Source organism: Thunnus thynnus, chromosome 4, assembly GCF_963924715.1.
Source record: "Thunnus thynnus chromosome 4, fThuThy2.1, whole genome shotgun sequence".
Classification (NCBI taxonomy): domain Eukaryota; kingdom Metazoa; phylum Chordata; class Actinopteri; order Scombriformes; family Scombridae; genus Thunnus; species Thunnus thynnus.
In genome coordinates, this window is record NC_089520.1 from 22,143,845 (window position 1) to 22,166,834 (window position 22,990).

The 22,990-nt window shown below is 40.9% G+C and overlaps 2 protein-coding genes across 2 annotated transcripts; both read left to right on the plus strand.

Moving 5' to 3' along the window:
• Window positions 1-14: 14 nt before the first annotated feature.
• Window positions 15-21,259, plus strand: esyt1b (extended synaptotagmin-like protein 1b). The gene is made up of 52 exons (XM_067587571.1): window positions 15-990; window positions 2,060-2,101; window positions 3,123-3,257; window positions 3,367-3,440; window positions 3,527-3,599; window positions 3,782-3,871; window positions 4,056-4,111; window positions 4,278-4,398; window positions 4,482-4,658; window positions 4,889-4,971; window positions 5,204-5,252; window positions 5,340-5,429; window positions 5,527-5,622; window positions 6,098-6,169; window positions 6,280-6,366; window positions 6,486-6,635; window positions 6,886-6,999; window positions 7,097-7,273; window positions 7,407-7,492; window positions 7,587-7,635; window positions 7,797-7,886; window positions 7,970-8,065; window positions 8,173-8,244; window positions 8,367-8,453; window positions 8,556-8,702; window positions 9,198-9,304; window positions 9,390-9,567; window positions 9,725-9,901; window positions 10,026-10,108; window positions 10,535-10,583; window positions 10,669-10,758; window positions 10,928-11,023; window positions 11,344-11,415; window positions 11,624-11,710; window positions 11,822-11,968; window positions 12,058-12,194; window positions 12,847-13,021; window positions 13,107-13,201; window positions 13,451-13,571; window positions 14,601-14,777; window positions 15,017-15,099; window positions 15,560-15,608; window positions 15,723-15,812; window positions 16,023-16,118; window positions 16,213-16,284; window positions 16,374-16,460; window positions 16,601-16,747; window positions 16,859-16,998; window positions 17,601-17,729; window positions 17,824-17,926; window positions 18,312-18,361; window positions 20,511-21,259. The coding sequence occupies exons 1-52, from the start codon at window positions 607-609 to the stop codon at window positions 20,536-20,538; spliced, it is 5,562 nt and encodes a 1,853-aa protein (XP_067443672.1). The 5' UTR covers window positions 15-606; the 3' UTR covers window positions 20,539-21,259.
• LOC137181695 (uncharacterized) lies at window positions 18,368-20,504 on the plus strand. Its single transcript, XM_067587574.1, has 2 exons — window positions 18,368-20,164; window positions 20,372-20,504. The coding sequence occupies exon 1, from the start codon at window positions 18,578-18,580 to the stop codon at window positions 19,910-19,912; it is 1,335 nt and encodes a 444-aa protein (XP_067443675.1). The 5' UTR covers window positions 18,368-18,577; the 3' UTR covers window positions 19,913-20,164; window positions 20,372-20,504.
• Window positions 21,260-22,990: the final 1,731 nt, after the last annotated feature.

Consider the following 22,990-nt stretch of genomic DNA (forward strand, 5'->3'; position numbering starts at 1 on the left):
AAAAACTGAAGCAGCAGAAAGTGTTGTAAGAACAGAGGTATTAATGGCTTATTTGACACGAAGCAAGTGACTGCATAGCTGTACAACTAACTTTTTCCCCTTCAAATTCAGCAAAAATGCTCCACCAGACAGGTAAAGTAACGATTTAAAAGACAATTTGCATAATACGGTTTAGGTAGTGGAAAATCTCGGTTGTCGATAACGTTGTGCTGCAGTAATAACGGTGATTACAACAAAGTGAATGACGCAGCACTGAAAGAGTCAAAGATGCATATTTTTTTGCTCCAGTGGGCGTGTTTTCATCCAGATAACGGGACTTTGTGAAGAACATAACTTGCAGTCGGTCACTTCTCATATCTATTCACTAACGCTTTTCACATGCAACGACATCAAGCAAGGTTTTATGTATTTAAGATGCATTTTGAAAGAAGACGTTAAAGCGAGGTGAATACCAGCAGCGTATAGAGGTAACGGTTATTACGTTTGTTCCGACGGTAGCTAGTCGATGTGTGAAATGAAACCAATGTTAGAGTAACCGAGCAGACTAAACCCTGAGTTTTTTCCTATTTAGTTAGTATTATTAGTAGTTTTATTTTTTGTTAAGTCATGGCTTCAGAAGATACCACTATGCAAAGTGACAAATCGGAGTCGAGTGAACCGAAGAGCGCCGACAGTCCGAGCACAGCCGACACCAAGAAGATAGCCCGGAGCGACTCAGAGCCTGAAGCTCCCACACCTAAGGGGATAAGTGCAGTCGCGGTGCTCTGGACGTTTGGGAAATGTCTGGGCGCCTTGCTCCCCGTTTACCTGGCCGGCTACTACCGTGTCAGTACCAGCCTCTTGGTGTTTGGCATGATGGTCTACACGGGATGGAAACATGCCCGAGAAGCCAAGGAGGCACGCCTGAAGTCAGCCATACAACTGCTCAGCAACGAGGAGGAGTACACCTCCAGGAAAGTGTCCAAAATCAAGCGAGATCTCCCTGCATGGGTAAGAAAGGATCTTTCAGATGCCAAGGGTGTATTATCTGTCATCAAACACTTTCACTGCCAGTACTCTCCTTCCTGAACAGACTGTGACCTACAATAACCTTACGGCATACCTGAGCAGTAATTATCTTACCCTTAATGATGTTGGCTAGAGGATGGGACATTTCTATAATCTGTCCTCATAAAACCTTTAATTTAAGGTCTGGTTTAGAGAAAGTTTTCCAGTAAATAATTCCCCTTAAGCTTTACTATAGGTCGGTGTCGTGTTTCTTTAAAAAATGTGATTAAGTCCTAATTAAAACATTCAGTTAGGTGTGCAGAAGTCCATTTATTTTATATACACTAATTGTTTCCCAACCTTTTCAAGACAGTCGCAGAATTAGCTGTTTATGTTTTGTACTTCAGAGTATAGAAACATTATGGGGAAATCCTGAGTTCATTGCAGCAACTACAACAATACTATATCTCACTAATCCTTTTCACAATTTTAATTAAAGGTGGCTGTAAAATAAGTAGGAAGTAGTGATTTGCAGTTCATGCATCTTGAGAGTACTTGTACCCAAAATGGAGATTTTGTAACCACATGGGTCTGTTTTGACTCAGAACATCTAGCCACACCCAAATGAGTTTCCTGTGGATACTTTTTTCAGTAAGTGAATTTTAGGGATTTCTTATGTAACCAGACAGCTTGCATACTCTTGAAGTATTCAAAAAGGGGCATTTGCATGTTAGATATGCTCTCCAGCACACACACAAAAAATTACACGTGTAAGTTTTCCCTGAGAGTGGTTAACCCTATGAAATATGGCTTGCATTTGTGTTGCTTAATTGTCCTCACATGTGGCCCTGAATGCAAAGTTAAACCCTGCAATAGACAGCCACGTCTTTCAAAGCAATCTCTTAATCGGTTTATTTGGAAATCTACAGTCTGTCTAACACCAGGTGCAGAAAGCACTGGGCGGGTGTTTGCGGTGTTATTGATGACATTTTCAGACTTGCATAAGCTGTGGCTAAATAATTTCCCTATCCTGTTGTGTGTTTGCTACTCTCATTGTTTTTCTTTCCAACAGATAAACTTTCCAGATGTCGAGAAGGTTGAATGGCTGAATAAGGTAACATATAACTGCTTTCCTGCTTCACTTCATGACTTTACACAAAGACGCTATTTATTCCTCCTTTATTAAGCCCACAATGAGCACACACTCTGTCTATTCAATGGCTCAGCTGTTGTGCTGATTGACACTTAGTAGTGTATGCTACGCTAATAGCTGGTGCTAGCTGATAAATGGTAGCACTGCTGCTGTTCCTGCCATGTTCCAGAAAAGGCCACACCCCCATTAGTGTAGCCACTCTGTCTGTACTGCAGAGAGCAGGCCGTGTGCCAGGCAACCCTCTCAACATTTCCATTTCATTGCAGGCTAACTCACAGGAAGGGGGAGGAGCTGCCCAGTCCCCCAAACTAAATAAAACTGCAGCTATTGTCTCCCCCCACCACCCCCCGCCCCTTTGCTCTTGTTGCCCAGAGAAACTAGAGCCACTAATATAGAAAAACAGTAATAAAAGCAATCATGCTAACACAACCACGAGATCTGAGCAAACAAAGTAGTGGTTTGTGATGAGTTACCGAAGGGGAGATCAGGAGATTCAGATTGTTGCTCTGGCTTCATCCTCCACAGGGGCAGACGGTTGATGACTCATTCTCTACTTATGCCAGACTGTAACCAACTCTGGGTTTTTTTTTCATAGTCACACAAGCAAACACTGCCTCTGCTTTTAATTCTTTCCCCGTAGGAATGAAAACTTAACATGTTCGTAGAGCAATATTAATATTCTGTAAAAAAGTGAAACACTGACACATGTAGAGCACAGGATTCCCTGCGTCATATGTAAGGATCCAAATAAGAAGACTAACAGCTGAGGAGACTCAACTGGCTACAGCTGTCTCTGTCATTCTTCACTTACTGCTTTCTGGGATCCAAGGCATCTGACAGATAGTTTTGTAAGAATTTACAGAGCTAAAACGACAATGTTTATTCAAAGCAATAGTCTCAGGTGACAAATCGCAGGAATGTACATTGTATGTTATGTATTTATGTCTTACTAATAAAAGCATGTACTTGCTGGCTGGCCTAGGTGCTGCAGCAGGTGTGGCCCTTTGTTGGCCAGTACCTTGAGAAGCTGCTGGTGGAAACCATCGCTCCATCTATCCGAGCCTCAAGCTCCCACCTCCAGACCCTCAGCTTCACCAAAGTGGACATGGGAGACAAGGTGATGCCTTTGATAGCTTAACTATAATATCATGCTGTCATAAAAGATTCACACAAATGATCCATGTCATATATACTGTGCAAACAAACGTGCTTTCTGTTCACTCCAGGCCATGAAGGTTGTAGGGATCAAGGCACACACAGAGAATGACAAGGGACAAGTCCTGCTAGATCTGTATATCAGGTGAATATTACTCATTGTGAGTCACATCTGTATTACAGATTTCCGAAGGCATTATTGTTGGTGACATTTTTCTTTTTTCTCCTTAGCTATGTCGGCAATGTAGAGATCAACGTTGAGGTGAAGAGATACTTCTGCAAAGCCGGAGTCAAAGGAATACAGGTGCACATTCTTGTTGAGCTAAAAGCATTATGGAGTCAAGTTACAGTGCAGCATGAAATACTCAATACAAAGACGCCTGTCTGAAGATATCTGAGGGTTAACTGAAACACACACCAATCTGCCTTTCTGTAAGCATTTATCAGTGGTTTTCACAGTCATCCTCTCTGTTTCTCTGTCTTTAGCTACATGGGATGATGCGGGTGATTCTGGAGCCTCTGATCGGAGATGTGCCCATAGTGGGTGCGGTCACTATGTTTTTCATCCAGAGGCCTGTAGGTTCATCAATATACATTCACCTCTATTTGTCCTTTAATTGTTGCCTTTCAACCCCCATTCCTGTGACTATTATGTGTCTTAGTTGTAGTCTTGTATCCTTTTCATGCTATTGATTTCTCATCAATTGTGACTGATTTGATACATTCAGTACATTCTTCTGTCTGTCTTATCTTTTCCAAGAAACTAGATATCAACTGGACTGGACTGACTAATTTGTTGGATATCCCTGGACTGAAGTGAGTCATGCTGAAATAATCTCATTTCGGCTTGCACATCAAGGAACTCTATAGCCTAATAAAAACATAACCTCACAAAGTTTTTATCACTGTGAGAATTTTATTACTGTGAGAAGCGAATAGTAAATGATACATCACTGAAATACTGCTTTCTCCTTTGTCTCAGTGTCATGTCTGACAGCATGATTATGGATGCCATTGCCTCTTTCTTGGTGTTGCCCAACCGTCTGGTTGTCCCCCTGGTTCAAGGCCTGCATGTGGCTCAACTTCGCTGTCCTTTGCCCAGGGTAAAGCCTGAGCATGCACCTGCAAATAGAAATTATGATATTGTTTTGTGTCTGAGTAAACACCAGTATATTATCGTTCTCAGGGTGTGGTACGCATCCACCTTGTGGAGGCACAGAATCTAGCAGCAAAGGACAACTATGTGAAAGGTGTTATGGCTGGCTTGTCTGACCCCTATGCCATACTGAGGGTGGGTCCTCAGACCTTCACCTCCAAACACATTGACAACACACACTCGCCCAAGTGGGGAGAGATATATGAGGTGAGTAGAATGGAGGGCTTTATGAGAAGTTTGATATTTGTATCATCATTACTCTGCATGTACAGGTGTTGAAAGACTCAATCATATACAGTGTCATTTCACTCTGTTCTGTATTTTAGGGATTAGACTGAGAATGTTCATTTTCATTCATGGTCACATGAGGCCACAGTCAGCTTCCATACAAATCGCTCTGTCAGTATACATGTTCTTGTGTGTGTCTGGTACATCAGGTTATAGTCCATGAAGTGCCTGGTCAGGAATTGGAGGTGGAGGTATATGACAAAGACACAGACCAGGATGATTTCCTGGGCAGGTACATATGCATAGTTCATGTCTCTTTGTATGTGTGCCTATGTTGAATCTCACATTGTCACCTTTCATCTGTCAACTCTCATGGCCTCCTAGTGGGAAATAGTACACTGCCTTTTTGACCATTAACCTTGTACTGATACAGAATCTGCTTTTTTATGTTTTATTATTTTCATGAGTACATTTGCTTTTGTGTGCTTTTTATTCAGTCAGTCTTTCATTCCTCTTTCATATAGAACCAAACTGGATTTGGGCATTGTGAAGAAATCCATAGCTGTGGATAATGTGAGTAACAATCAGCATAGTCATAATTTGTAAAATGATTTCTTTAACCTTTGGATTGTAAATGCATGTCTATGGCTGTCTTCTCAGTGGTTCACTTTGAAAGACACTCAGACAGGACGGGTTCATCTCAGACTGGAGTGGTTGGCCTTGCTGCCTGGCACCGATCAACTAGAGCAGGTTTGACTCACTTTATTGTATCCTCCAGCACGTTTTATTTTTCTGCAGAACAATCACTGTGAGAAACAAAAAATCTGTTTACACTCCTCCATTTCAGATCCTAAAGAGGAATGAGAGTGTGACTAGCAAGAATTCTGATCCACCTTCTTCAGCCATTTTGGTCGTGTATCTGGACAAGGCTGAGGCTCTTCCTGTGAGTCAGATATCTCTACCCTCTCTACCCTCTCATGTTCATGCTCAGCTCAGAGCTTCTTCCTCTGTATGGTTAAACTGAGGCAGAGTTGCAACTGCCATCTGTCTGACATTCCACAAAGTTGTTGCCTCGGCCTCTAACCCTGTTTGCTCCATGGCAGCGTGGCTAACTTTATCCAAGGCTGTTAAACACACATTTCTGCTGTTAGATCATACACACGAGGGAACAGCAGTGTAAATCTTTGGAATGAAACTCAGTCATTGCGGTTTCAGTCAAAGCTGATTTATACTTCCTGATTATGCCGTGCAGGACGTTGCTTCCTTTCCTTTATTTGTGCTGTTGCTATGGTAGGTTACACACTATTATACACATCAACCACATGTTGTCAGAACTGCAGATAAGCCTATTGCTCTGTTCTTGGTTACAGAATGTTCACATATCTTACTGTATGTCCTTATTTGTTCACAACTTTTAGATGAAGAAGGGAAATAAAGAGCCCAATCCAATGGTGCAGTTGTCTGTGCAGGACATCACTAGAGAGAGCAAGGTATAAAAATGAGAGAAATGATTAAAATACTGTTGATTGTGTTCCATTTATTTCTACTTATAGCTGACACTTCTAATTTAATTACCATTTCCGTTTATTCTCGCCTTTAGACTTGTTACACAACCACCAGTCCAGAGTGGGAAGAAGCGTTTACCTTCTTTATCCAGGATCCACGCAAACAGGACATAGACATTCAGGTGACAATTCATATGATTAGCTTCTCTGCACTTCACGTTGTGTTTGTCATGCTGATAGCCAAACTTGTTGTGATTGCTCTCTTTTAACTTTGGCCTTTCCTTCATGTTAAATTAACCAGGTGAAAGACGCCGACCGTGTGCAGACATTGGGCAGTCTGACTATCCCATTGTCCCGTCTACTGTCCAATTCTAACCTTTCTCTGGACCAGTGGTTCCAGCTGGAAAACTCTGGAACGGCCAGTCGCATCTATATCAACGCAGTACTCAGGGTAAATGGCAACCAGACCCATTCACTAACACTGCACTGCATTAGACCAATTAATGAGAAATAAATACACAGTGGGAAAAAAAACCTGCCCATTATCGGAGGTTATTAATTATATAATCTAAAATTTGATTTTTATCTGACCTTTTCTGATGTATAATGGTGTCTTGACTAAAATTAAATGAGCCAAGTTCAACACTTTTGGTCACATTTTATATTGCTTCCTTCTGTCAACCTTTTCCATTGTAACATAGGTCTTGTGGTTAGATGAGGAACACATTTCAGCGGATGTGTCATCTGATCTGGAGTCTGGACGGTCCAAACAGCTGCCCCAACAGACTTCCGCTCATCCTAGCTTTGCCACAGAGGTAATGGAGGACAATGCAGTCATTACTATGACTTAAAGCTGTAGTATCTTTTTAAGTTTATTTGCACATACTTATTCTAAGTTGTGTATTTTTACAGGGACTGCTCAGAATCCACCTATTGGAAGGGCAGAATCTTGTTCCCAAAGACAACCTCATGGGGGGCATGGTGAAAGGCAAGAGTGACCCTTATGTCAAGATCAACATCGGGGGTGAAACATTCACAAGTCAGGTTATCAAGAGTAATCTTAACCCCACCTGGAATGAGCTGTATGAGGTAAATAACAGAAGGCTATTTATTGAAAGAACCCAGTTTTCATTCAACATTATGATGATTGTTGTGAAATGAATAAAAATATTTGTATTTTTGAGAGAGTCCTCTGAAATTTGCAACTTTATTCATCCCTCAGGTGATTCTAACCCAGCTGCATGGTCAGGACCTGCATGTGGAGGTGTTTGATAAAGACATGGACATGAAGGATGATTTCATGGGCAGGTAAATATATACTGTATATATAGTTCTATATTCTCAAACAAGATAATTAGCATAATTAAGGATATATTCTAATCGCACATATACCAACATACAGGCTGAAGATCAATCTTAAGGACATCATTGATTCCAAGCACACTGATCAGGTGGGATGCGTAAGGTTAACTCATTGATGCATGTGTAGGTGTCACAAAACACCATCTTTAAAATGATTTTCTCTGATGTGTGTTGGTGTTTCCCTTGTTTGGCCCACACTCAGTAGTTCCCGCATTAAAATGGTTCGCTGTGTGTGCCGTTTATTTCTCAGTGGTACACTCTCAATGATGTGAAGTCTGGTCGAATTCACCTGGTACTGGAATGGGTTCCAACATCCTCAGTGTCAGACAGATTGGACCAGGTCAGTATTTCCAAATAAGTTAGGAATGAAAGGACCCTTGTTGATAAGATTGATCAATACTCACTGTTTCTTTCCTATGTCAGGTTCTTCAGTTCTACTCCAGACAGTCCTACCAGAACAAGGCGGTTCCCTCAGCAGGCCTACTGTTTGTCTATATCGAACAGGCAGATAGCTTACCAGTGAGTGTTTTTATGCTGTGAAGGGTGATGTAGGGATAATCTGAAGGAGACAATACATACAGTATGTCTTTTATTATTGCTTTATTGCTTTTCCTGTCTCTCTACAGGTGAAGAAGAGTGGAAAAGAGCCAAAAGTGGGAGCAGAGATCACTCTTGGGGACATGTCCCGAAAAACTACAGTAAGACCAAACCTCATTCAGTTTAGTATTGATTTTACTATATGTTAAGATAGTGTAGCATTAATTGAAACACTGGAAGAGTAACATGATATCTGTGACTGACTTTTGCATCTCTTCTGAAGGTGTGTGATCGTACCACATCACCTCAGTGGAATGAGGCATTCTGCTTCCTGGTTCGTGACCCTAGAGAGGATATTCTTGTTGTTAAGGTAAGCTGGCTTCACTACACACTCAAAGTGGAAAGAAAGAGTATCCTGTCATACAGATGGAAGAGTGTGGTGTATATAACACACTGCATTATGTTTCTCCAGGTATCCCATAGCTGGACCTTGCCCATTGGTTCCCTGGTGATTCCTATCAGAGAGCTGCTCTCTGAACCAGAGCTGGCCCTGGACCAGTGGTTCCATCTGGATGGAGCCTCACCTGAGAGTCAGGTTCTTCTGAGGGCTGAACTCAAGGTGGGAGAACCATCTGCCTGTTAATTTAATCATTTTTTCTGTATGTTTTTTCTAAAAATCCAATCTGTATCCTTTCTTATTCTCCATTTATTTATCTATTTCCCCAGATGTCCCTCTTTCAGTGTACACTCTTACTTATACATTCTATACATCGTATACATTTCTCTTTATCTGTATATCTTATGCTCTGTGCAACAAACTGTAACATCTCTATGTGTTTTATTCTTTGTCAGTATACAGTATACACAGTATGTTTTTTTCTGGGTAATTAGGTGCAATATCGCTTTGTTTTTTTCCCTCTGTGTTTCAATTTTTGTATCTGTGTGTCTTTCTTATCACTGTTCCAGTAACACATTGACATGAGGCTTCATAGGCAGTTCTTTTGTATTTGTTCTGCTGATATTAATATTTACAATCATGTTGTTGCAATGCTGGTTAACAAAGTAAAACAGAATAATAATGAAGTAAAACAACATAATATCGACCCAACTGCAGATGCTGATCCCTAGCAAATGTCCTGGTGCCCCTGAAAAGGCTATGGTCACATCAGCATCAGACACTTTCCCTGATCGGAAACAACATGAGGCAGACCCGATGCTGAGGTAAGACAGTTAATCCAAAAAAGTCTAGCCTTACCTTCCTTTTCTCCTATGTCTGTTTAAATTCCTTTATCACTGCTGTGTTCAGGTCAAGTTCAGTGGACACTCTTCCTGTGGAGACTATTGCCTCTCCAGTGACTTTGCATGAAGATGCTGATGTACAGGAAATGGCAGCTGATGTGATTGAAGAAACGGTGGAAGAATCACCAAGCCCTGCCGTAGCACAGCCTCCTCATACTTCCCCAGACATCAGTTTTGCCAGTGAGGTAATATAGCAAATTATTGATCTAAAGTAGCATATACAGTACAGCAACAAGGCATGATACTATCACATTTGATTTAAAAAAATAGGGTTAAATAATCAAATTGAGATACTGCATTTTTCTGTTTTTAAGCATGAAATCTCCTTTTCCCTGCCTGTAGGGGCTGCTGAGAATCATCCTGTTGGAGGCTCAGAATCTGGTTGCCAAAGATAACCTGATGGGCGGTATGGTGAAGGGCAAGAGTGACCCCTATGCCAAGATCAATGTTGGAGAGGTCTCATTTAAGAGTAATGTGGTCAAGGACAATCTCAACCCAGTCTGGAATGAGATGTATCAGGTGTGTTGGAAGGGCTGTACAATTTAAGTATCATTTTAAATAGAGATGAAAAAGATAATACTTCACGTTAACTACCTCATTTTAATATATTTAACTGTTGGTGGGTTTTTTTGTGGTGCCCTAGGTGGTGCTGAGGCCTCAGTCAGGACAGGAGGTGCAAGTAGAGCTGTTTGATAAAGACATGGACAAGGATGACTTCCTGGGCAGGTAAGGGCAAGTTTGTTAGTTGTCCAACAAAGACTGGGAAGCTCCTGAAATATCTAAGTCTTTATTGCCTCAGCATGTTATTCTGTGTGTCAGCATGTTTACAGACCCAAAGTTTAGTTATTTAACCATGAAGATAAATTGGAAGTAAATTAACATATGCTGTATATTTGAAGAGTTTGATTTATGGATATAAAAAAATCTGCATTTTGTATTTTTATCAGCAGATCACAGTTGAACATATAGTATCCTATGTCATGTGTTAACTTGCATGCCCGATGTAAACAAACTTCTTATAGCAATTGACACTATAAATAATATAGAGTTTGTGTTTTAGTGCAACTTAGGTATGGGGCTTCAGTTTCACAGTTTGTGCATTTAACTTGTGTTATTGTCTAAAATGTCAATAATCTTCTTTTCTGTGAATAGATACAAAGTCAGTGTGGCAGACATTATCCATTCCCAGTACACAGACCAGGTGAGTATGCATGCTTACTGTATCTTATGTATTGTCCTGATGTAATCATAGGCTATGATTCAGTAAGTGTACACCTCTGTTTCAGTGGTATACCCTGAATGATGTGAAGTCTGGTCGTCTTCGTCTGATACTGGAGTGGGTCCCAACAGTGTCTCATAACGACACACTGGACCAAGTAAGTGCATTTTTATTATTTGTATATGTTTTTTTAATCTTCATCATTTCCGTTGCCTATTTCTGCCACATTGGTACTATTCTGAATATGATCCCCTTTTCTCTTGATGCACTTTCCACATCAGTGATGAGTCACTGTAATGTTGTTTTCATTTGATACTCTGCTGCAGGTGATGCAGCTGCAGTCTCTTCAGTCTTACCAAAACAAGGCCGTCCCCTCTGCAGCCCTCCTCTTTGTTTATGTGGACAGAGCACACTCATTGCCTGTGAGTCCCTTGTAATTTTGTACACTGAAAAACACCATAATTAGTGTGCTGAATTATATAGACAAAAGTTTGGAAAGCATAGGTTCATAAAGAGATCTTCTACAGCCATGAAGTGGAAAACTACGTCTAGTTCTTAAGATGTTCTTGTAAGTAATCACTAGACTGAAGTAAAAGAGGACTCTGAATGTGAGTTAGGAATGCTTTGTTTTTGTTTTTAAAAGAAAGGGAAATTGGATCTCAACCTATTGTTGCCTTAATAACAGACAGTAAGTGCCAATTATTCCCAAAATGTAATGTGTTATTTGTCTTCCTGTCATCAGTTTAAGAAAAGTGGAAAGGAGCCAAAGGCTGGGGCAGAGCTAGTTTTTGGTAACACAACCTACAAAACCAAGGTATGACACAAAACAAACACACACTCTCTATATTCGAGATTAGGCCTGAAATTAGTTATTATTTTCATTATTAACATAATTTTAAATACTAGTTGAAACTCAACTATTGAAGAATAGACAACTTTATCAAAGTGCGATGAACATACAATATATTATTGTTGTTTCCTGCCTGGTTTAAGGATCTGTCCTTTTTTACTTCTATCTGAAGGTGTGTGATCGCTCTAGATCACCTCAGTGGAATGAGGCCTTCTACTTCTTGGTTCGCGACCCCGCTGAGGAGATGCTCATAGTGAAGGTGAATGCACTGTGTGTCTCACAATACTAATAAGTAGTATCTAAAGCCTGCAGCCATTGTCAGAGACATCTCAATCTCTAACTGACATTGTAAATCTGTTCCTAAACACAGTTGTCCAGTGCATGGGACCAGCCGATGGGATCTGTGGTGGTTCCTGTGAGAGAGCTGCTGTCAGAACCACAGCTGGTCCTGGACCAGTGGATGCCTCTGGATGGAGCCTTACCTGAAAGTGAGATCCTACTCAGGGCTGAACTCAAGGTGGGAGAAACACACACATTACCATACATGGGATTATTAACATTGTCTCTGAGACACAGAATAAACAACTGGATATTTATTGTTGACAGATCCTGAGCTCAAGGATGACTGAAGCCCCACAGCCTTCTGTAACTGGTTCAAAGAAAGAGAAGACGGTCACCACCCGTGAACAGACATTTAAAGCAGTTAGTGAGGAGGAACAAAGCTCTGATCAGCCATCTGTTGAGTGAGTGTTTTGTGCCTGATTTGATAATGCACATTATAGTGACTTGACTCGAGAAAAACAAAAAACCTACAAGCCACTGAGGGACTTTTACACTGGTACTTGCCTAATTGACATGTTGCCTTTGTAGCCATACTCAAGTGTAATTATTTGTACACCATTGGGTCCATCCAAGGTGTAGACGGAAATCCACATGCACTTTATATCAATTAATAACTTGCATGCAAACAAACAAATTACACCTGATGGTAAAAAAAATTGTGCGCCTTTTCTCGGTAAACAACACACCTGCTCTGTGATAATTGCTTCACCTATTTGCACTTTCCCCATATTTCACATACCACCTACTGTGCAAAAAGAGGATTACCACAAGTGAACTTATACTACTTCATATACACACACATACTAATGAACACAATACAAAAATGGCTCCAACACACATCATAGCTGCACAGATTGTACACTGGTATCATTAAAAAACATTAAAAACATACAACTTAGTGCTATTTAAATATAAAGAAAGTGCCTTCCATTGAACACAGGAACAGGAGGATGCTATACAGTCAAGTCAAACTAAAAAATATAGCACTCTCTCTTGTTAATTCCTGTCAGGAGGCAGACAGCAGTGTTTTCTTACAGCAGTGTATATTGTCAGGTCTGTTGCAGTATCCAGCCAGCTGAAACACTTCGAAGCAGCAGAAGCAGACACTGTGGCCACCACAGAAAGGGATACTCCTGCCGAACCAGCTGCCATTTACACCGAACCAGAGTCCATTCACACCGAACCAGCTGCCATTCAAACCGCACCTGATATAGTCCCTGCCGCTACAGTGAGTCATGGCACATAATAGTCCGTTGGTATTAAGTTTTAACTGTCTATTTTTAACTTCATAACCTTAATTTAATTTTGCTCAGCTGGTGGAGGAGCCAACAGATTCAGGAGAGCATCCCCCACAGCCAGACACAGCAGTCACAGGGGATTTTGAACCACAGCGAATCCAAACAAAGGGGTGAGCTCTACATTGCAGCAAAAAAAACTTTAAAAATCCATAAATTGTAAGAAAAGAAATTACAGAATGATGATTAAATATTATTCATTCATTTAGATACATGTATATATTCCCTCAGAGTTTGAGCTTGCTTTTGTGGTGGCCATCACAAAGAAACCTAAACATATTTAAATTTCTGTATTGTTTTGTGCATGTGCGTGTGTGTGTGTGTTTGTGTGTGTGTGTGTGTGTGTGTGTGCATGGGTATAGTACTGGTGTAGACAACCTTGCCCATGCCACAGTGACCGGTCTTCCTGCTGAAACCTTGAAGCCTGAAGCTGGTGAAGTTCTTCCACCGCACACCAGCCCCACCCTGCACTTTGGCACAGAGGTGGGTTTGGTTAATGCCATGCTTAGCAGAGTGCAAGTCAAAGTCATTATTGATTCCTTCCATCGCCAGTCATGAGTTAGGGAACTTTTAAATGAATTCATGCTGCTGAGTCTTGGCCTATCATGTGGGCTTTCTGAATAACCCCTCATGCTTTTTTTCCAAAGGCTGTGAATGTGTCACTTCCTCTTGTTTTTAAATATTATATTACCCACTGCTGGGGTGATGTCATCTTCCTCTGTGGTTTTGGTTGATCTTGTCTGTTGTCCACTGAACTTCTGCATAGGTGCCTGTGAGCTAGTGAGCTGTGCCATGCTAGCTAGAATCAAAACAAGGATTTCAGGATGGACTTCTTAAAATAAAAATGAACACGTGCCAACCATTGTATCATTTATACAATGTACAGAAGTGTGGTTTGAAGGAGGAACCTGTGCTAAAAATGAAAAAAACAAAGGTTCTCATAAACCAAATTTAGATTAGACAAGGAAAGGTATTCATTATCTAATGAAAGTTCATTTTAATCCATTGTTGTTGTATGATGTGTTCCTAAAGGCTGTAAAATATCAGATTTTGGCACTAGTAGTCATCCAGGTCTATTCAAAGTTCTATTTATTCAGGTCTGGTGAACTTTTTAGATAAACACCCAAGTGGCCTAGAAAAAAAAAGATTACATTAGTGAAAATGCAGTTTTCCTGTAGTATTCATGCTGATTTTAGCTGTTTTGTGCAGGGCACATAAACCTAATGATCTGGGACTCTCTGAAACTTATACAGTAGTCTGCCTCTGATTGGCTTACCCTGATATTCTTACCATAACCCTAACCAACCTCACTCCTCATGCCTAAATCTAACCAACCCAACCAACGAAGGCAACATGTACTAGCCAGTCAGAGGCAGAGTAGGGCGGGTTGTGACTTTGTCATCCTGGGAAAAAAAATATGGCATACAGTACCTTCACTTTACAAAGTCACAGAGGCTTTGTGCTCAAAGACTTCCTGTATGTTTTATAACATTTACATTCTTCATCCTGTAGGGGGTGCTGAGGATTCACCTACTGGGTGCCCAGAATCTGGTTGCCAAGGATAACCTGATGGGAGGCATGGTGAAGGGCAAGAGTGACCCTTATGTCAAGATCAACATTGGGGGGACTACATTCAAGAGTCATGTAATCAAGGAGAATCTCAACCCAACATGGAATGAGATGTATGAGGTAAACAACAGAAGGTTATTTATTGAAAGAACACACTATAATTAAGGCTTTTTAACTTTAGTGTGACAAAACAGTGTGCCTCGACTTTTTTGGGAATTCATTAATTGCCTACCCACAAAATGAAATGTCTGAAGTATGAAGAACCTTTGGTTTAAATACTGTGTATTGTCAGATTTCACTGCATCTACAGTGTTGTCTTTATTTCAGACATGGGTTTTGTTTTGTTTTGTTTTTAACAGGTGGTTTTGAATGAGCACAGCAACCAGGAGATCCAGTTTGAAGCATTCGATAAGGATTTAGATTCTGATGACTTCTTAGGCAGGTAAGTGTCACATATGCCTTTTGTTGTTTAATCATTAACTTAAATTAGTGCTCAAGATAAAAAGTGTACATTGATCTTCATGGTAAGACTTCTAGGAGATACACCTGTGACTTAACATCATTTTGTATAGAAACGCACCAAGACATAAAAATAAACAGATAATGTTTTCTATATTGCACAGATTTTAGTTAAACACAATATTTGACTTTGAGTTGCTGATATTCTCTCTGATCGAGCAAACAAATCACTAATTTGAGATCATGAACAGCTAAATTGGTTCACAAGACAACCAGCTAAATTTCTGACACTAAATTTTCTGTTTTTTATCAAATGTCTAGATGAAGGACATTTTTGAATACCTGTAAATTGATTTCTGATGGAATGACAAAACTGAACTACCTCATATGAACTTAAAGTCATGTTGTTGTTGTTAAACGTTTGTCTGTTTTTATGTTTTCAGATTCAGTATTAAGCTAAATGAGGTCATCAGATCCCAGTACACAGATCAGGTTAGTCATTAACTTGAACAACAGTCCAAAGTTATGTCATGTGATTTCTACAATCTGTTCTGTAAAAAAGGCGGCATCACCTTGATTATTTAACTGACACTGACTCTGTTGCAGTGGTACACTCTGAAAGACGTGAAGTCTGGGCGAGTTCACTTGATACTGGAATGGGTTCCTACAGTGTCTCATTCAGTCAGACTTGACCAGGTTGGTACTTACCCATGTTTACAGCATTATCCCCTTGTAGCTTTAGCCTCATTCTGTTTATTCAAACATTCTTTAAATATAGACTATTGAAAAGTGCCTAACAAAGCAGCCTCTTAGATAATACTGTTGAGTCACATTCCAACACGAAGGGCACATGATACACATTGCAAAATAATCATCAGGCCTAACTGGCTGCACTTCATGTCTCAGGTACTGCAGCTTCAATCTCTCCAGTCTTATCAGAACAAGGCTGTTTCCTCTGCTGCTCTGCTCTTTGTCTATGTGGAGAGAGCACATTCATTGCCTGTAAGTCACCTGCAGTTTATGTATCTACTGTGCAGTCATTACAACAATTATTCCTCATATGATACATCTTGAATGGTTCTCTCTTCCTCAACAGTTGAAGAAGAGTGGAAAGGAACCCAAAGCAGGAGCTGAGCTTGTTCTGGGTGAAACAAGCTACAAAACCAATGTGAGACTTCTGAAGCATGATGTTCTGTACTATGATGAATAAATTATTATTGTAATAACTCATCATATCTTGTCATCATATCTCTAAAGCTGTGTGACCGTAGCACCAGTCCTGAGTGGAATGAGCCTTTCTACTTCCTGGTCCGTGACCCTAAACACCAGATGCTTGTAGTGAAGGCAAGGCGTTTATTTATTTGAAGGATCTGTGTTGTTGCTGTTTGGTATTGCATCCATTTATGATTACAAGTTACATTTGCTTACTTTTATCAGCACTATTGTTAGAGTGAATTTTTCAATCTCTCTGTATTGCACTGTAGTTGTCCAGTGGATGGGATCAGCCAATGGGATCTCTGGTGGTTTCTGTCAGGGAGCTGCTCGCAGAGCCACAGCTGGTCCTGGACCAGTGGTTCCATCTGGATGGAGCATCACCTGAGAGTCAGATCCTGCTGAGGGCTGAACTCAGGGTGAGAAGGCCAACTCATCTGCTCACACACACTCAAGAATACATTGTTAAGCATTAAAAACATATTTTAACTAATTAATAATATATCTTCTTGTTGTTCTGGATTCAATAGATTCTGGATTCCAAAATGGTGGAGATGATCGATGCAGGGACTCTGCCTTGTGCCTCTGGATCTGGAAATGGGCAGGTGAAGTTGTCTCTTTCCTATGCCTCGCAGGAGAGGAAGCTCATCATCATCGTCCATGCCTGCAGGTGTGCTTCCCCAAACTCAGCCGTTATTACATAACACACTGTAGAGAACTGGGTTAACTAACCTCCTCTAGTTATCTTAACATTAGCTGCAATGTTAAAGACATTTGGCTGAGCAGCCACAGCAAATATGTTATACTTTCATACTATTTGCTACTGTCAAAGCTTGGCCTTCCTCTATGAGTAATGCAATGTATTGTTATAACCTAATAGAAACCACAGTCTGTGACTCTTAAAATTTGTACAACATACAGACATTTCTGTTCATACTGTCTGTCTTTTTCATCCGAAAATTAGGTTAATCACTATTATATAAGGCCTAAATTAGTTCCCCATTGGACAGTGTTTACAGGAGGCCTATTGAAAAGCTGCAGCAGAATGGTAGACATCCTAAGATTTAGGTTCTGTGTAAAATTATGCAATGCATGATTAAAACTTTGAAGAAGGGACTGTTAACTGTGAGCCCCAAAACATACAATTCATTCAAAATAAATAATTGACACTACAAAATGAATTATTATACTGCTGTAATGTACCAAAACTTTTAAACATTTCCAAGCTTCAACATGTTATAGATATGATATGCTTTCTTTTTCTGTGTACAGAAATCTATTGTCTCAAAGTAAGGACATAGACAGCTATGTCTCCCTTATGCTGCTGCCAGACAAAAGCAAAGCCACCAAGAGGAAGACAGCTGTGAAGAAACGAGACCTCAACCCAGATTTCAATGAGAGGTAATTGACAAACTGGGTAATTGTATTGTCTGGATAATCCTGTGCAGTTTTGTCTGTCTTGTGTTCTTCTAATCATCCCTGTCTATTTTTTAAGGTTTGAGTATGATCTGTCTGTGGAGGAGATGAGATTAAGACGCCTCAGTGTATCCGTTAAGAATAACTCATCCTCGTTCAGGAGCCGTGACGTCATTGGACAGGTCAGTCTGAGACTGTACAGTACTGACACGTGCTCCTCTCATATGGCACGGGACACACAGGGGGACTTGAAATTCAGATTTTTGAAATTTATTGCATCTCACACAAACTTATAGACTTCATAATATTTTGGGAATAGCCAATGCTATGTAGCTAGCGGTAAATACATGTGTGACCATTAGAGTATCCAAAGAATATCACATGTGACGAAGTCCACAAGACAGTCACATTTAAGAGAATCTGTGTAAATCCACACTTGTACAGATATGGTTCAGCTGTTACATTCTCTCACTCTTTAGCACGGTGATTCACTCTTGCAGTGCACTGACTGAGTATATGCAAAAATACTGCTTATACAAATGTTAACATATCATTCCTGTTCTTTAGGTGCAGATCGAGTTGGCTGAGGTTGACCTGATTTCTGGTGTCACCGAATGGTGAGCAAAGCAGACTGAACTTTCTCCAGACTGCATTTAATTTGGTTAATGTGATGTTCCACCCAAACTATATCATTTAGTATCAAACACTCACCCTCCATTGATGTGAAAGGCTGCTGCTAAAAGTGAGTACGAACGGAAAAGAGTGAGAACGGAATTTGCCCTATCCTGGATCTACGGGCTCTGAACAAATATCTCAGGAAATACAAATTCAGGATGCTCACGCACGCATCCCTGTTGCGTCTAGTACGGCAGGAGGATTGGTTCACCTCCATCGATCTGAAATGTTACGAGTATTGTGTACTCCCTTTCGGCTTGTCTCTAAGCCCGAGGGTGTTTGTACGGTGCATGGAAGCAGCAATAGCCCCGCTGAGGCAGCAAGACATCCGCCTGGCCACGTACCTGGACAATTGGCTGCTGTTAGCGCAATCGGAGCAGGAAGCCGGGACGCACACTCGTACTCTCATACGACACCTATCCGACTTGGGTTTCATGGTAAATGCGGAGAAGAGCATGCTGTCTCCGGCACAGAGCATAATCTTTCTGGGATTATCGCTGGACTCGGTGTCTTTCACAGCTCGCCTCTCGGTGGAGAGAGTAAAGACTTTCAGGACGTGCCTCGCGCTTTTTTGTCCACACAGATCTGTTCGATTCAGATTATGTCTTCGATTGCTCGGGCTGATGGTCTGCCATTCTCGTAGTCTGTCGTGGCCGCCTCCACATGAGGGATTTCCAGTATTGGGTGGCTTCCCTCAGGCTGGATCCCGTGCGTCACGGCATGCGGAGAGTGTTGGTCACATCGGAGTGCGTCAGAGCGCTGCGTCACTGGCGAGCCTTGACTTTCCTGACCCGGGGGAGGCCCATGGGCTCCGTCCTGTCCAGGAAAGTGGTCACTACAGATGTGAGTCTGTCGGGCTGGGTCGGAATACACAAGGGCCGGTCTGTGAGAGGACATTGGAGCGCTGGTCTCCAGCGGTCTCACATAAATTTTCTGGAGCTCTAAGTGGTGTTTCTCTCTCTGAAACACTTCCTCCCGTCTCTCGCCGGTCACCATGTCTTGGTGAGGACGGACAATACAACAACAGTGGCGTATATCAATCGTCAAGGGGGGTTGCATTCCCGTCAGTTACACACGCTGGCACGCAAACTGATCCTCTGGAGCAGCGAGCGTCTCCTCTCCCTGAGAGCGACGCACGGTCCGGGGGCCCTGAACATGGGTGCGGACCTGCTGTTCAGGGACATGCCAGTATAGGGGGAGTGGACTCTGCACCCGGAGATCGTGGAACAGATATGGATGCGCTACGGTCGAGCTGCGATGCACTGGCTAGCAGAGATTTATTGGTTGCTGCGTGCTCAGCCTTGGCAACTCCCGCCGCGCAGGGATCTGCTGTCGCAGGGAGGGGGGGTGGTGTTTCACCCACACCCGGAGCGCCTCGCGCTGTGGGCCTGGCCTGTGAGTGGCTCGATCTGACCACTGTGGGGCTTCCACAGACAGTGATTGCCAATATGGGAGCTACCACATCCCATAGTGAGACATCGAAACAAATATAATAAAAGAGAACTTTAGGTTATTTACATAACCCCGGTTCTCTGAGTAATATGAGTGAGATGTCTCACCAGACAACCCTTCTTGCATGGGCAAGTGAGAAGAGGTGCTTATCTTGAATGAGACTGCTGTCGTCCGCAGCAGCTATTTAAGATAGGTGGCACTACCTGGTGCGGACGAACACGTTCACCAGCCAATCAGGATTGGCGTAATGAGATGAATGCTTCTGAGGTCTGCAGCGAGGTGTGCATCCCATAGTGAGGCATCTCACTCATATTACTCAGAGAACCAGGGTCATGTAAATAACCTAGTTTCCTCACTGACAATGAAATTGAGGCTGTTGTCATCTTGAATGTGGGAAAAAACATCAAAACATACATGGAAACTTCTCAAACTACTCACAGTCCTTTCACCACTATCTATCCATATACTCAGTTTGTTCCAAATATATGTACAGAAAGCAGATTAGTGGATTAAGCTGCAGTTTAATCCAAGTTTCCATGGACGTTTTGGGTGGAGTATCACTGAACTGCGCACTTCTTTTTTAATCGTTCATCATTAATGTGATTTCATTAAATGATTGTCCCTCTCTATTTATTCCAGGTTCATTCTGACAGATGAAGTCGAATAGAGAATCTGCTTGCGGATGTCGTTGTTAAATGGTGATGAAGTCATCGCTCAACTTGGCATTGTGCCATCTCTGCAACTCACACTGATGCCTTCTCCCTCCCACTTCTGCATACAATACCACTGCGGCCACCTTACCTGCGTCCACCCAGCACTGTGTATTAACATATATTATAAAACTGGACTGCAATACACACAAATCAATGCTCACCAAAGATAAGTAGGTTGAAGTTGAGAAGGATAAAGTGCAAGTTAGTGTTGAATGAAGGTTACTTTACTAAATGAAGAAATTATAGTTTTAGGATTGAGTGGTGAAAGATGAAAAGCCTCAGAAAGAGGTAAGTCACATTTGTTGCTTTGTTTGCTCTGTGTTGCTACAAGAATGTTTGAAGATCTGAGTAAAGTGCAGTAACATTTTAGACTGTAGGTTTTTCATGTATTGCTCAGAAATGCTTTTGCCATATCAGTATTTTGAATCTGTTGTATGACAGGCTTATATTGGAGTTATTTTGTAATTCACCGCACCTTGCTAACGTTTGTTTTTGACATTGCTTTTGAAAAGTAATTTTTATAAGATTTTTTTTCTACAATACATGTATTTGTTACACCTATGTCACAGTTAAATCATGATTTATTTGCTTTTGTGTATATTTGCCAAGATTATGGATCAGATCGGATACTTTGTTGAAAGATGGAAACAAAAATAAACAGATTTTGCACATCTGTCCCATTTGTACTGCACTTTTGTTCATACTTGTATCACTTCTTTCAGTGGTTGGTTGAGCCAGTTATTCTGCTGTGATATACAGAGGATGATTTAATATTTAAAGGTCCCCTCCAGACATGTATGAAAACAAATACTCTGCTTTGACTGCTGATATGGTTTTCCACAAAAAAAGTGAAATAACCTCTTTAATATCTTTAAAATGTTAATATATTATTATATGATATTTCTTCCCTCATTGAAAAATCTAGAATCTGAAAATGCAGATACTTTTTTCTAAAGTTTAACTGCTAGACACAAAATGCTTCCTACTTCACTGTCACTGTCCATTCTCTGTATGTACACTGGAGGCTGCAAGTTTCCACATCACACTTGTGTAAGTTGTATATTGGCCCACAATTGGCTCCAAAATATTTGTGATGTCACAAATCATGCTTGTAGGTACATGCCTTAACCTCAGATTTAAAGTGAGCACAGAGAAAGTTTCCACTGTCAGCAGATGAACGTGAAAATGATCTTCTTTTGCCAACTCTGCACATACATTATTCTGCACAGTAAAAGCCACACATTCAAGTGTAGATTTTTGACTTTAACTGATATAGGTATACTTAACATGAAAATATCTTGCCACTGATAATTGAGTACAAAATTTAATATAATTTAGAACATTCACTTTAATTGCAAATAATACAGAGCAACATTACATGTAAATGATAAGTCTTAAAGGATAGGTTCAGTTTTTCAAGTCTGTCCTAAAACAATAGTTAGGTGCCCAAATGAACATTTAAACAAGTTTTTCTCGCTGTAATCATTCCCCCTGTTCATACTAGCCATTATAAGATTGTATTTAAAAGTTAATCTGAAGAAAATATGATACTTAAGTTGTCCAAGTTAGTCAAATAAAGTGGATATCTTCCACAGTTACAGTCTTTTTAGTAAAAAAAAATCTTGTTCTTTCCTGTTCAGTTGCAGTGGAAGAATCGTAACAAAGAGAGGGAAGTTGCCATTAAAAAGACTTGATTGACCCATTTGGACGGCTGAGGCCTCATATTATCTCCAAAACTGCAGTGTGTAGGATTTAGTGGCATCTAGCGGTGAGGTTGCAGATTGCAACCAACTCAATATCCTCCACACTCTTTGGGCCCCGTGCACCCATAGAGTGTGCTCACTGAGGACTTCTGCTGACCAAGACGGCTAACTTCCGGTTTAGCCCTCCGGCTAACTTGAATGGAGATAAAATGATTCAATCATGCAGCTGTTCTAGACTTTCGAATTGTGATCGGACTGAATGGATCAATTCTGATTGTGAAACATGTCATTTAGCGGGGGTTGTGACACTCAAAAAAATGTATCCGCTGATTTACAGACACTTCTTTCACAGTATAAGTCTATGGGAAAAAGTCGTTTTGGGCCCGATAGCGCCACGTGACGTTGTAATTACAGTTTGGTCACTATGTAGAGGACCCGCTCCTTGTGTAGATATAAAGGGCTCATTCTGAGGTAATGAAAACACAACTATTCTTATTTTCAGGTGATTATACACTAATTAAAACATACATAATGAATATTATATTCCATTTCTGTGAAGTCCTTTCCGTTAGAAGTCACTAAATTCTACACACTGCACCTTTAAATATACTTTTGCACAGAAAGAGGCTTGTGGATTTTGTCCCCCATTCCTTACATTGTAAGTGCATTATGAGGGGATTTCTTTAATGATCAGTATGGACAG

Bases quoted from the DNA above. Each gene is read 5' to 3' on its own strand.
- LOC137181695 (XM_067587574.1), top strand. From the start codon at position 18,578: ATGCTCACGCACGCATCCCTGTTGCGTCTAGTACGGCAGGAGGATTGG.
- esyt1b (XM_067587571.1), top strand. From the start codon at position 607: ATGGCTTCAGAAGATACCACTATGCAAAGTGACAAATCGGAGTCGAGT. The intron at 5,430-5,526 runs GTTTGACTCACT...CCTCCATTTCAG, and splicing joins GCACCGATCAACTAGAGCAG to ATCCTAAAGAGGAATGAGAG. The intron at 18,362-20,510 runs GTGAGCAAAGCA...TATTTATTCCAG, and splicing joins ATTTCTGGTGTCACCGAATG to GTTCATTCTGACAGATGAAG.